Genomic DNA, 15349 nt, shown 5'->3' on the forward strand with positions numbered 1-15349 from the left:
GCACATATAATCATAACGACACAATGAGTATCATCAAATGTCAAAAATTTATGATAAATAAATATTCTATTTATTAATTTATTCCATTTATTAAATTTTATCCTTATTTTCATTTGACTTTTTTAATATTTACATTCCAAATATTGTATTGAATGTTTATTCATTTGATTTATTTATTCGATTGATTATTATATATTATTAACAAGATAATTATTACATTTCTTGGATAAAATTTAGTAGTATACTAGTAGTTTAAAATTTATAACAAATGCTAATTAATTATTTAAAAATTTTTAAACATTGTATTTATTTATAAAACAATGTATGAAACATAACAAAAATATGATTTATTTAAATCGAAATTCGTCATTTATTTTATTGTAATTTTACTGTCTTTTTTTTTATTTACATTAAAAAGGGAATAAATATTGGAAAAAGTATATTAGATATGATAAAAAAATATCAAATTATTTGTAGTTTGCTCGATCATCAGTTGAGATATTAATTGTATGACTGACAAGATAAAATTACTGATCATTCTCGACAGATATATAAAACCTGACTCGAACAAATATTTATCCACAAAGACACACATCGGTCACTTGTCAAGAGTCTTTATCCAAAAAAAAAAATAAACTAAATAAACATTAAAAATTAAAATGTAAATAAAAAAAAATATATAAATAAATAAAGCATGAATGATTCAAAGAATCACTGCACATTACGATCGCAATTAACATCAAAGACATCCTCAAAATGTTTACACACATGAACCAATATACACTAATACATCCATGAAAATATACGAAGTTTAAAATACCAGACTTGGCCATTAAAAAAAACATAAAAATACTTCAATTATTTTAATTGCAAATGCACAGTTGTTGCAAGCTTCCAGCACATAACAAAATTAAAATATGATTGAAAATAAAAATTACATACGTATACATATGTAAATAAAGAGAAAAAAATTGAAAAAAAAAATTTGAGCTTTGTCGAAATAAAAAAATAATTATATTTTATACACATGTGTTATGTTATTATTATTATTTTCAGTCAATTTTTATTATTATATAGCTAAAGTAGAAAAAGCTCTTGTTAAAAAGAAAAAAAAAATTTGTGTAATGCACACCTTGAATTAAAATAATTATTACTTCAAGCCATTCAAGCTGATTCTTGAGTTTAATATTTTTTTGAAATTCATTATTATTTTTTTGCACACTTTAATAAACATTAGCAAAAAATGTTACAAGTTTCATTACTGTAATTAGTTTTTCATCTAATAATTTGTTTCGTTTTTTTCTTTGATAATTTAAATTAAATTTCTTCTCGTATTTTCTTGTGAAATTTAATTTATATTCATTTTTTTAAATATTATTATAATATTGCTAATATATTGTTGTTATTATTATTATTTTCTTGACTTTATTTTTTCAAGTTTTTGTATTTTAGACATGAAATGTCTCTTCCCAGGTGATTCGAGACTCCTGGCACGTTTGCAATATACTCCCTCGTCAACTTTGTCTCACCCTGATGGCTTCGATGCTTCTATTTCTGGCCGTGTCGTGAATTAGATAATTCGAGGATAGGGAAAGAAAAAAAAAAAAGGAGTTGGGTGGATTTGAAACCAAGAGGGAGAATGTAGTGAAAAAGAAGAAAAAATAAATAAAAATATAAAAAAGAAGGGGTCACAGCCGGCATCAGTTTCGTTGACCGAATGGCGAATCCTGGGAATTCTTGTTTCGTTTTTTTTTTTTTTATATTCTATCTCTTTTATAAAACCAGTATAAAGCTCATGATATAAATATAAAATATGTTTTTTTTTTATTTATTTTTGTATATAGAAACCAACCCTTAGTTTGTATACAGCCCATCATTAGAAATAAGAATAAAAGAAAAATATAAAAATAAATATAAAAAATAAGGGGGATGAGATATATAATACCCAAAGTTAAAACCAACTTGAATATAAATTTCATTTCGTTCTATGTATTCACTATTATTATTATTTTATTATTCTTAATTTCAAGTAATGAACTTTGGTATACAAAAAAATCTACACGGTTTGAATTACCAACCCCTTATGTATATGTGCTGAAATATCTTTCATTGTTTTGCATTTATTTACGATAAATTATTTTTTTTTTTTTTTACTTGAATGTACGATGGTTTTAACAATAATGTTACATGAAGTTATTGCAAAAGTATGTGCATATTTTATTTGGAAAATTTTTGCCCCTGCATTTCTGAGTGATCATAATTTTTTCGACTAGATTTTTTTTCAATGGGTTTCGAAATACCTCTTATGGCCTTTTATGTTCCTAATACAAATCAGTATTTTTAGAATACATTTCTAAAAACTTTGGAAATTACATTTTTTTTCTGTATTTTTGGACACAAGAACAAAGTAAACTTAAGATAAAGTTTTTTTGTAAGAAGAGCTGTAAAATTTACATACTATTTTATTTCTTAAAAAAAAATTTGTTTTTACATTGATAAATTATTAATATAAAAATAAATTAAACATAAATGTAATGTAAAAATAAATTAAAAATCTAAATTAACTTAATATGATTTATAAATATAATTATTATAGTTATAATGTCTATTTTATCTATTTTTTTAACGTAAAACTGTGATGAGTTTTTTTACGAATTATTTACATTTTTGTCATGGAAATTGTCCTAATTTTTTCTGTATTATTCGCGTTGTTCTTGCGCCCAAATTTATACGAAAAAAACTGTAATATCCACAGGATATTTTCCTCCGTGATTAATTTTAATTTAAAAAATATTGTATGAAAATTATTACAGCAATTTTCATTTATATAAAAATTACAATGCGACGGTTGCAAAAATAAAAAATTGTAAAATAATTTTGATGAAAAAAAATCAAGTCATTTATTGTCGTCAAGTAAAGTACACATGTTAAATAAATATTTCGTTTGGTTTCAGAAATTAATATTCTCAATTTAATTTTGCATTGTTATCACTCAAATCTATTATTCTTCCAATCAATGGTTTTTTTAAATTTCCACTCGAGGATAATTTATTCTTTCTCTATACAAAAAAATTATCTTTATCAGTATATAATTGCCCTCAACTCTAAAAGATAATAATAGAATAGAAAAAAAAGAACACATATGTAATTAAATGTTCTAAAAAATTAAAACCCCTTGTTATTATTTTCGTTATTTTCCACGATAACTAGTAATAATAATGTAGCACTTTATGTAAAACAAAAAAAAATGTGTTTATATCAATAAAAGAAATATGAAATTTGTTATAGGGTATATATATTATAATTTTTTTTTCCTTTTGCCAACGAGTAGATTGTCTTATCTTTGTTAAAAGTAATCCTGGTGATTAAAGGCATTTTCATGGTAGACCGGCGTCAGCAGTATTTCACTTGAGAAAAAAAAAAAAAAAAAATCACTCACATCCATTCGCATATATCCTCACTATGTCATATATGGGCTCTAGCACTCAAATATATAGCATCGAAAAAGAAGGAAAGAAAATAAATAAAGAATGTTTCAAAGCACCTTCTAATTTTCTCCATTATCATCATTAACCAAAGACAAAAGAATTTGTGATACTCGTATAAATTCATATATATCAAACGAATTGAAACAAGGGATAATATATTTAACAGCTCGCTAGGGTGTTGAATTTTTTAATATAATAAGATCTAAAATAAAAAAATAAATATGAATATTATCAAACGAAACGTGGGAATTTCGGTGATTTATTTGATGAGTGACTATTAAAATATTTCGTAACAATAACGCCGATCGATCCACTTGATTTTTTTGAATTTTCATTTCAAGGACTCTTGAAATCTCAATGTCGTCTGATGAATTTTTTTTTAAATTACATCAATATCATATATCAATTTTCAAAAACTTGTTCAATTTATATTAATGAGTTTTTTTTAATCTTTAAACTTTAAATCAAGCCAATATAATTACAAACTATTACAGGACAAATCTATTTTTATTTTTTTCAAATATTTGAAATTGGAAAACAACAAAACGATTAAAAGTTTTATCACGCTCATGTACGATGGTCGTTCGATCGTGATAGAAAAATAAAAAATAAATAAAAATGAGAAAGAAAAATCGTCGTTTAGGGTTGGATATTTTCACCTTCGGGTTTATCGTCTATCGAGGTCACGTAAAAATAAAAAAAATAAAAACAAAGGAAATATCCTCTTCTTTAGCAAATTTTTACTTTTCTATTTTTCCGTTTAAAAACTAAAAAAAAAAAATGAAACACTTTTCTCTTCTTTATGGATATAAAAAACAACTTTTTATCGAAATTTTCTTTTTTTTTTTTTTTTCATATTTATTCTTCAATGTTCAGGAAAAAATATGGGAAAAAGCGATTAGCTTTATATTTCAATTGTGTTTATTTTTGTCGAGCTTGAATTCTTAAAAATGTACCAGCACAATGTAGTCACATCACAATGTCATTTTTTTTTTTTTTTACGTTTTTACTCGATGTGAAATTTCCATTTTGTTTAAACCTTTTTTTTTTTTTTTATATCGTTAAAAGTGTTTGTATTTTTTTAAAAACATTTATCTTTTGTAAATTTTTACTGTTTTTATATACCTGTGATGGAAAAATGTGCAGAGTGACAACCATCAGGTGGTATATATATGATTTTAATTATCCGACACAAAAAAAAAAAAAGAAATTAAAAATAAAAAAAAAAAAAGTATATGCAGACTGCAGCCAGAGGGTGTAGACGCACAAATCCAGGAGATTTTAAAGTCCCTCTTTTTAACACTTCGGCTTTTCAGGTTCAACAACTTCCGTTCTATTGTCAGTATTATATACATATAAACGCGAATACACGTTACATTTTGAGCGTGAAAGAAAACGGAAGTGAAGAAAAAAAAAACTCTTTTTTTTTTATTTTTTAAATTTATATAAGAAGAGACTATTACGAAACTAAAAGAGAACACTTTTTTTTTTTTTTTGTTATAGCTTTTTTATTTGAAAGGAATATCTTTACCGAGATTTTATTTTTTATTCAGCATATAATTTATAAATAATAATAATAAATGAATTTATTTTTATGTTAAAAAAAATATATGCAATTTTATATTTTGTTAATACTTACATTGTACATTAATTTTAGCTGGTGAACTTTCAATGCTATTTCCACTTTGTTCATGATAAGCAAGACAAACAAAATTACCACTGTCAAGTACTCTATTGACTCTTGTTATGTAAAGATCACTTCCAACTTGATGACGACGTGGACTTGGTGCAAGATTTTGACCATCAAGTTTCCATGAATATTTAACACCTTTATTTGGTTGTGTTTCACATCGTAAACGTACTGGTGAACCTTCAATAACAGTATGATCTTCTGGATTTACAGAAAAAAATAATTCAACTCCTTGACTTCGAGCAATTTCAACTGAAAAAAATATAAACAAATAAAAATAAACATTAATATTAACAAATATATTATATTTTTACATTTTTCATTTTAATTAGAAAATAAAAAAATTTAAATTAATTAATATGCGTAATTATGTATTCATATAATATTTTAGAGAACATCATAATTTATTCAATGAACATCTCTGTGAATATTTTTACTCTTTACACCTTGAATTTATTTATTTTTCATTTCATTTTTAAATTTTAATATCAAAGAAAAAATGAAAAACACGTAAATACGCGATGAGAAATAATAAAACGAGAAAGAAGAAATATTTTATAATTTATTTACAGATGTTTTTTGGTATGTGTAAAAATTTATTTAAGGAGGTTATGCAGCTATCACTCTTTTTTTTTAAATATAATGAGAATGTTCTGAAATTTTGTACACAAGTAGATCTTTTCATTTTGAAAACAACGGTATAATTATTTTTTTATGTTGATTGGTTTAATTTTTTGTAATTAATTATTGAAAATAATATTTAACATTGGCTCTTATGGAGATTTCAACCATTTTTTTCGGATAGAAAAAATGATGAAAAAGTCTTGAAAAAAATCACACATATACTAGAAACCAAGTTTTATTAATTGCGCGAAAAGTTTTCATATGTTGATCGGTCAATTAATTAGTAATTAATTATAAACTTTACAAAAATTAGATGTGGCCACGTATGGCATGTTCAAACACACACACATACCCGCAATCTCATATATTGTATACGGGGTGCAGGCGCTTTTCACTTTATTTTTTTACAGTGTAGCCCGATTTCAGTTTTGTCTGTGACGTCAGAAGCGCCCCGCAACACCCGCAATGAATTTGTGCATAGCCTCCTTAATATCTCAACTGATACGATGGACCAAACTACAAATAATTTGATATTTTTTTATCATATCTAATATACTCTTTCCAATATTTATTTCCTTTTTAATGTAAATAAAAAAAAGACAGTAAAATTACAATAAATGACGAATTTCGTTTTAAATAAATTATTTTAGCGCCCCGCAACACCTGCAATGAATTTGTGCATAACCTCCTTAAAAAAAAAAATTACATACAAGTGTATATCGACACCCAATGAATGTAATACTCCCATTTCTTTCTGCTCGTATTTTTCAGACACTGAATAATAGCATGAGTATATATCAGATAAATTTTCCAGGCGAGCGAGCGTCATATTCACTTTCCAAGACGAAAAATTCAAACAAATAAATAAAATAAAAATGAAAAAATCTATAAATTAAATAAATAAAAGAAAAATTATATGTAAAGATTTATCCGGGTGCTTTAAGTATCTAAAATTGAGCTTTTTTATTTCAATCATTAAGGAGCTTTCAAGTGTTGCAAGTGGAAATCAACACCAAGATTTTCCAATAAGCCAATTGGCTTGCTGTAAACACACACACATTCTAAAAATACATGTGAATGACAGATGAAATTACCCTACATGATTTTTCAACAATATTTTTATCCCCTCGACCAGTTTTCACCCTTCGTTTTATTTTTTTTTTCATCATTATATTTTTTTTTTTCATTCAACTTTATCGTTTTTTTTTTTTTACAATTTACGACTGCAACGGATAAGACAGTATATAACATTTTTTTTGTGATAAAAAAAATATAGGTATATTTATTTAATCCATCGTGTCGAATCAGACAAATAAAATAATAATAATAAAATACTATTATTTTTATTCTTAGTTATTTTTATATATATTTTTTTTTAAGTCATTGTTTTTACCAATTTAGCTGAGAATAACAAAAACGTGATCGCTTCACTTTTTGCCTCGTTTAAATTCAATAAAAAAAAAAGCAAAATTACAGCCATAAAAATGTGAAGAATAGAATTGATTTGAAGAAAAAAAAATCGATTAAAATAAAATATATATAAAAATAAATTTAGAGAGAATTTGATCCATGTGATTTTTAAAATGAATCGAGAAAAAGAATTTGATTAGACGGCTGTTTTTCGTTTTGAACCAAGTGAGGAAAGGTCCTGAGATCAAAAAAAAAAAAATATATATATAAAAGTAGAAAAGAGAACCATAAATCTATCAGACCCTTCAGACATTTTTTTATTTTATTTGTTTCACCTTGGTTTATATACACACATGCACATTTTTATATATTTTTTTTTGAACTATCTTCGCATGATGGTTACGAACCCACCTAATTTCTAAACCTCACGGGTCTCTGCAGGTATACACACTCTATTCATATACGCAATATAAGCTGAGAATTTAAAAAAAATAAATATAAATACATAGAAAAAAAAATCATATATAACGAAAATTAAAATTTTCAATACTCCGGTGGGTTATGTGCAATTATTAGTTACTGTAATATTTTTTTTTTCAAATAAAATGTCATATTGTTTAGTCACAACATTACGAAATTTTATCATAAACATATGTTCATCTGTGTGAGTGAGACGAACTAAGCAGGGCTGCCAACACTGCGCGTCGAATCTCCACAAAACATGATTTTGTTGGGTTCCAATGTAAATCGGGAAAAAAACAGCCACATCAAATTTTTCTATTAGAATTCTAATAACTCCGTGAGTTTTAAAGATATCGTTTTCAAAATAGCGGCGATTTAAAGATCAAAATAAAAGGAAACTTTTAATTAGTCGGTGCAAATCGATCACGCTTACAGATAGAAAGTTATTTAATATTTAAAAAAAAAAAGAAAAAAAGGTTTTTAACATTTTTGTCACTGGCAACTCTAATAATTATTTGAGAAAAAATCGAAAATATACAAATTAAAGAGATTGAAAATACGCTTCTTTTGGTTCTAACACGAAGTGTCTCTGACAATTACTTTGGAAATGAGAGCGTTTTTTAATTTTCGGTAGACAAATCCAATACGTAGGTGATGCGAAGCGTCCCACCTACGTAATATTTCATCAATTGACTGTTTCTTATCAACAAGATAATTTTTTATTTTTTGATACATAAATTTTGTAAGTAGGGTTTTTTGTTTGCTAAAATTTTTATACTTCTTTTGTTTGTATAATAATTTTTTTTTCATATTTTTTCATGCGTATATATAAACATAATATACATGTGCCTGTTATTCTTATATTTGTATATTACTCTCACGTTCACCCCTGAAAATTTCAAGCGCGAAAAAAAGGGTCTCAGTGCTTATACATGTACTCGTTTCGTGATTGTCAGAGATTCATGGGAAGCCGCAGGGGCAATGCAAAGAAAAAAGAAAAAAATTGTAAAAAAATAATAAGAAAAGAAAAAAAAAAAAAAAAAAAAATTGTTGACGCATCCGTTGCATTATCTTTCTATGCATGTGTTGAAAAGAAAATAGAGGAAGAGGAGTGTTGTTAGTGGGTGTTGTTGAAGAGATATATATAAAAGATAGTAAAAGTAAGAGAAAAATATAAATAATAATAAAAAAATATGAAGAAATATGCATTGGAAGGCAAAAAATTTACAAAATGTCTCTGGGGGGATAAACAGTACCACTTTTACGATCCACTACCGAGATTGCAAGCACACACACTCAAACCAGTGACTTGGCTTTTTTTTTTATACATTTTTTTGTTTCCCCGAGACTGATCCAAAACATTTCTCTCGTTGTGAGCTATATGAGCCAGCTGCCACTGTACATTTTTATGACATTTATGGCTGAATTTTATTTATTATTTTTTTTATTTATTTTCATTTCAAACTTGTGTTAGTTTTATATTTTTTTTTTCGTCAAGATGTAAAAACAAAAAAAAATTTAAGTACTAATTAGTACATACGTATGCTTGTAGTTTAATTAGCAAATGAAAATAAAATATATGCAATTTTTATAAATGACAATAGAAATAATAAGATGAGACAAAATTTAATTTAATTTTGATATTTTGGTAGATTGATTTGAGGTAATTCATATATTAATTATAAGATTGAGAAAAAATTTTTAATGAGAATTTAATGAGACTGAGGTGCATCAAGTGGTGATGAAAACAATTTTCATTATCTGATTAATTTTTTTTTTTGATTAATTATAGGAGTAGAAAATATAGTGAGGTATTTTTTATAATTAAATTTAACCATAGATAGTATAATTAATTTTTTCGATATTTATAATATGTGCTTATATTGATTTTAATTTTTAATTATATATATTAATTAGTGGTCAAAATGAATTTAAAAAGATTTTTTTAATTTTACTAACGAGTTTATTAATTACAAAATATTGATTATTATATTTCTTTTTTTTTTTTTCTTTAAACAAATTTCGTTTAGGGGAAGTTTCATCGTCTCTATCACGACGACTGATTGAGATAAATTATTTCGTGAGGGTTCATTTTAAAGGGGATAAAATATTCTATCTGTGATGAGTTTATTTATTTTTTTATCAATTACATTTATTTCATTTTTTTTTTTTTTTTTTAACGTGATGCAAATTATTAAAATGAGATTAAATTGAATAATTTTTTTAACGTATATATTTTTTTGATAATAATAATTTTAATATTAAGTATATTATATTTTTAATATAATATATAGGGGTTACTTAATAACTGGTCTCAATGAAAACCTCTTGGCTTTTATTCAACTTTACAAGTCCCGTATTTCTACTTAGTGTCTTATAACTTGTAGAATAAAGACCGAAAAATATAAAAAAAAGTAAAAATAGAAGAAAATATTCTCAAGGGTATAATACATATAAAGGAAAATATTTCAAGAACTCACTTAAAGCCAAGATCAATTGCATCAAGTACTGTGTGTTTATTTACTATATAAATATATAATAATGATTTGTTTTTTTTTTTTTTAACTAAAAAAGATAATTAAATTTTTTTGGACGGAAATAACTGCATCCTTGTGATAAAATTCTCTGAATTTTTTTCATGGTTACTATATATTTTAATCAATTTATATCACATTTTTTGCGGACTTTAATATTTTATTATCACTAAAATGAATATTAAATTATATCAGTTTAAATATTAACATTTAATACTCGAAAAAAATGTTACGTTAACATATTTTTTTTATATTAGGGTTATTATTGTTTAAATAAAATAGATGTAAAGTATTTAGTTTAAAATTAAGAGAGAATGGTAATTAAATATTTGCAAATGTTAAAATTTATTTTTACTATTTCATTTTTATAAATAACAATTATTATAAATGTCATTTATACAACGAATTATCTTCCATTTATCTTATTGTTATGTTATTACTTCGTTTTATATTTATAATAATAAATTAATTTTTTTATATTTTTAATTTTGTTTTCAAACAATTGTGACGAGTACAACTTTGTTCCTGAGCAGGCGAGCGAATAACGCGTTCACGAGTGCAGGATAAAATATCCGAGACGGGACGGTTGGGTACAAAGAAGCTTTAGTAGTACTTGAGCCGGGTGAAAGAACCAAGACGAAAAACGACAAGTATAAAAAGCAAGAAAAAAAAAAAAAGAATTATCCACCGAAAAAATAAAGTTGTAATAAGAAAAAAAAAAATCAAATAAACAATATAATAAAAAGGAGTATCACAAGTATTTTAACAAAAAAAAAAAAAAAAAGACAAAAAAAAAATTTGATTGATCAAAAGGATTTATATATATCTATACTATTAATAATAATAAAAAATAAAAAATACTCGTATTATGTACATCCACATAGGTATAAAAAAAAGGTATAATTTAAAATTGGCTATTTTGTGTCTTTAAAAAAAAAACACATCGTTTTAATATACAAGTAATTTGAGACATGTAATTAGAAGCACCATGACCTCAACAAGATAAATGACAAAGTGGCCCCACACACACATATATTTATATAAAATTTTTTTGTCTGACTTTTACAACAAGCCACCAATATTGTCTGCATAATAATAAAATATATCTCGTGGAAGCCACACACGTGTCCGCAATTTAACTCCGCAGCTTGATCTAAACTTTTTAAATCGTCGACATGATAATAATAAAATTCAAAACTAAAATAAAACTTTAAAATTAATTTAAAAAGAGATTTAATATTAAGTACATATAAATAAAGAAAAATTCATGCTAATGATATACTGATTTGATATTTAAATTGGATATTCATGTTTTAATATTTTCATTAATTATTTTATAAAATTTTACTTTTTTCTTTTTTGATTAAAAAGTAATGTTGTTAATTAGTATTATCATTATGCTATCAATGGTTATTTAAATTATTTTTAAAACACCTTTGTATATTTTATTTAAAAGGGAGAGATGAGAGTCAAATTATGTTTGTCTGCATACTATCGATATTCATGCAATCTCGTCAAACCGGTTACCATAAAAAAAAAAGTTTAAACTCACCTGGTAAATTCGCTATTCAGTCTAGTTACCATTTTTTTAGACTAAATTTTTCATTCATTTCAACAGCACAAGTATATTTAATTTAAAAAAATAAACCAACAAAAAATTGAGCAATAATTTTTCCCAAAAAAAACATATAGAAACTATTTATTTTTAATTTTTACATAATTCTAATTTAAAGCTTTTTAAATTTGATTTTTTTTTTTCACTTCTAAATTTTATATTATGCTGATTTTTTTTTTATATGATCGTTTGTATATTTATCGTTTAAAATTCAAACGTTATTGACCCAAGAACATTTTTTTTTTTTGCCTGAAGATCAAGACCTACTGTAAATTCATTTTAATACGAAGCCGCGCCCCAATGTTATCCTTCCGACCTTCTATGTATCCTTTATCTCGCATGTATATTTTTTTTATGATTATTTTATTTTTTACTTTATCATATTTTCTCAACCATGTATAATAATCTTCTCATGAAAACTTTTTTTATATATAAATTTGATTTTTTTTTTTATACATATAGCATGTGTCTTTACCACCCCTCTGGGATTTCCGCATGCCCAACGCAAGTTCATTGCCACCCAGTCAAAATATTTTTTTTTGCTCTTTCATTTAGGAATAAAAATAATATGATTTTTTTAATGTCTTAAGACTGTCTTAAATTTAATAAAAATAATTATTTTCAATTTTAATACAACGTGCCAAAATCTGCTTGAAACTTTCACCCTATTTTTATATATTTTCCCCGCCAATTTTCGTTGATTCCGTGGGGAGTATGAGGGGTTTGAATAGCAGCATATAAAAATAATCAAAACAGATAAAACGCATCCTTCTGTTCAATGAGATTGAGATGATTACAGAGAGAGAGATAAAAAATTAAATCATTTAAAATGGAAATTAGATGATTACAAAGAGACATAAACAATCATCCAAAATAAAAATTATGTATCGTATAAAAATATATTGACTAGATTGTTTATTATTTTTTCTTTCTATTCGATATATTTTTAAGGCAATTGGTTGACTATTACACATAGCGCTGTTAATTCTAGTGTCAATAGAAAATCAAAAAAGAAATCAAATATTTTGGAGTAAAATTAACTAAAAAATGGAGTAAAAATAAAAAGAGAAAGTGAAAAGAATATAGAAAAAATAGGAGAATGAATAAATGGTATAAAAGAAATAAAAAATCAAACTTGCTTTGCAGTTAGAGGGTAATCACAGGGCGCCGTAGGGGCGACCACTCGTTTTATTCTCCAGCATACACAGGGTTTTATGATTCATCCCCACATATCGTAAACCAACGGAAATGCCGCATGCTATGAACAAAAAGACCCCTAAGCAGTCACCCGAGAATCATCACATACATACGACTAATCAATACTTTCATTGTTATTTTAATAAATTTTGCAACAATATTCATTCAAAATGTGCATTTATACATCTTGTTTTTTTCACAAAAAAAAAAATACATAATCAAACACAGAGTTGATAATAAACCATAAACAAAAATACAATTTATGTCTTATGTAAAAATGGAAATATATTTAATTTGTACTTACCAAGACACAAGACAACGAGACTCCTTAAAAAGGAGCTCATATTGAAACCCATAAACTCAGCAAAATATATTTTTGCAAAATAATAAAACACTTGTTTATTTAGTCTTATTTTATTTCTTCTTATATTATATTTTTTATAATATTTATAATAATCATATTCACATAATTATTTATAGTTTATAAAAATAACACAGTTGTCAAAAATAATGACACTTTTATTTTACTTTTTTTATGTTAAATTTAAGAACAACAGATTGGAGAGACGCGTGATGCTGAACTGACGCATCTTGGGTTTACATTTTAGGAATTTTTCATTTGGAGCAGAGAGTAGAATGAACCGGTGAAATCCCCTCCATCAATATACCCTTTACATGCAGGAGTTGCTAACTGATAATTGTCGATAACTTTTACTTGAAAGTTTTACCGATAGAGGGATTGTCGAATCGAAAAACATACCAGCTGTAGATAAATTTGGAAAATAAATTTACTCAATCGTTTTTTTTTTAAGTTCCATTGATGTCATTGCATCACAGGCTTGATATATATTTTTGATGAAAAAATAATACTGGCTAATGCAACAATCCTTTTTTTTGTTATACAGGTGATTGCAATAATTATGGATTTTACTTGGCTACTCTGGGGTCTTAATTATTGTAATTACCTGTGTAATAAAAAAAGAGGATTGTTGCATTAACGTGTAAATTAATAAGTAGTTAAATCTACTGAGCCCCAGGAAAATAATAATGATAATACAAATTTCAAGACAGATTTATGAAAATTAAAGTTGCTGTAGTTGATAAATCGAACTGAATAAACCTTCAATATTTAAATGGATAAATTTATTACTCAGTAACTTTTTCTTTGGATCATGTGAACTATCTCAAATAATAAATTACAATTGACTGCAAAATTTAATGTATCGAAACTGTCATCTAAATATGTGTTGAAAAACGGCTGATACATTAGCAATTAATATCATCAAATATTCATAGAATCTAGAATTCATAAATTTTTTTTAATTGAGAATATTTCTAATTTCTCCGACTTTCTCCGTCTTTTTTTCGACTATTACGATAATGACACATGACGATAACAAATCTCCGCCTTAAAAATTTCTCCACATGCGTAAAGATTTTTAATATCGTCTCTATTGTATGGAAAAATCACAGAAATTCACTCAAAGTCATGGTAAGTCAATTCAAGTTTTCTCATTGAAAACAAAAACCAATATTTTCATTTATACTTTAATTTCTTAATATTATTATTTTATTTTTATTAATTTTTTAAATATTCACATCATTATTTATACATATATACATATATATATATATATATATATATATATATATATACATGTATATATTTATATAATTTTAATTAATTTATTTTACGCATATATATTCAATCGTTTCTCAAGTTCTATTGATGTCATTGCATCACAGGCTTGATATAGATTTTTGATAAAAAAATAATACTGTCTAATCCAACAATCCTTTTTTTTATTATACAGGTAATTACAATAATTATAAATTTTACTTGCCTACTCTGGGGTCTTAATTATTGTAATTACCTGTGTAATGAAAAAAAAGGATTGTTGCATTAATCAGTAACCAGTGTATTAACTTTATGTAAAAAAAAAGCCCACCTAACAAATAACAAAAACGCATGTTGGAAATTTGATATTATTTATTTAATAATTTTAGTTTTAGATTATTTAAACCTACCTAAATATATTTTGAGATCTGATTAAATTGATATTAAATTAAAGTTGAAATAATTAATTCAAATAATTAATTAAAATACAATATTTAAATCTAAATATTCTAACAACGCAGAAATGCATCTGATAAAATAATGATGCATACATCTATAATCAAACATATAAAATTAAAACCACTAACGAACACTCTAAAAATATTTAGATGGAATACTTAGTAACTTTTTCTTTGGATCATGTGAACCAGCTCAAATAATAAATTGCAATCAACTGGAAAAGTATATAAGAAAACTGTCATATAAATATAT

General features: G+C 24.8%; 1 protein-coding gene across 1 annotated transcript; it reads right to left on the bottom strand.

Moving 5' to 3' along the window:
• Positions 1–4992: 4992 nt before the first annotated feature.
• LOC122851746 (tyrosine-protein kinase-like otk) lies at positions 4993–13609 on the bottom strand. The gene is made up of 2 exons (XM_044151185.1): positions 13325–13609; positions 4993–5430 (listed from the first exon to the last, which is right to left on the bottom strand). The coding sequence occupies exons 1-2, from the start codon at positions 13374–13376 to the stop codon at positions 5117–5119; spliced, it is 366 nt and encodes a 121-aa protein (XP_044007120.1). The 5' UTR covers positions 13377–13609; the 3' UTR covers positions 4993–5116.
• Between the last annotated feature and the right edge of the window lie 1740 nt (positions 13610–15349).

The sequence above is a fragment of the Aphidius gifuensis genome, linkage group LG3 (assembly GCF_014905175.1).
Source record: "Aphidius gifuensis isolate YNYX2018 linkage group LG3, ASM1490517v1, whole genome shotgun sequence".
Lineage (NCBI taxonomy): Eukaryota > Metazoa > Arthropoda > Insecta > Hymenoptera > Braconidae > Aphidius > Aphidius gifuensis.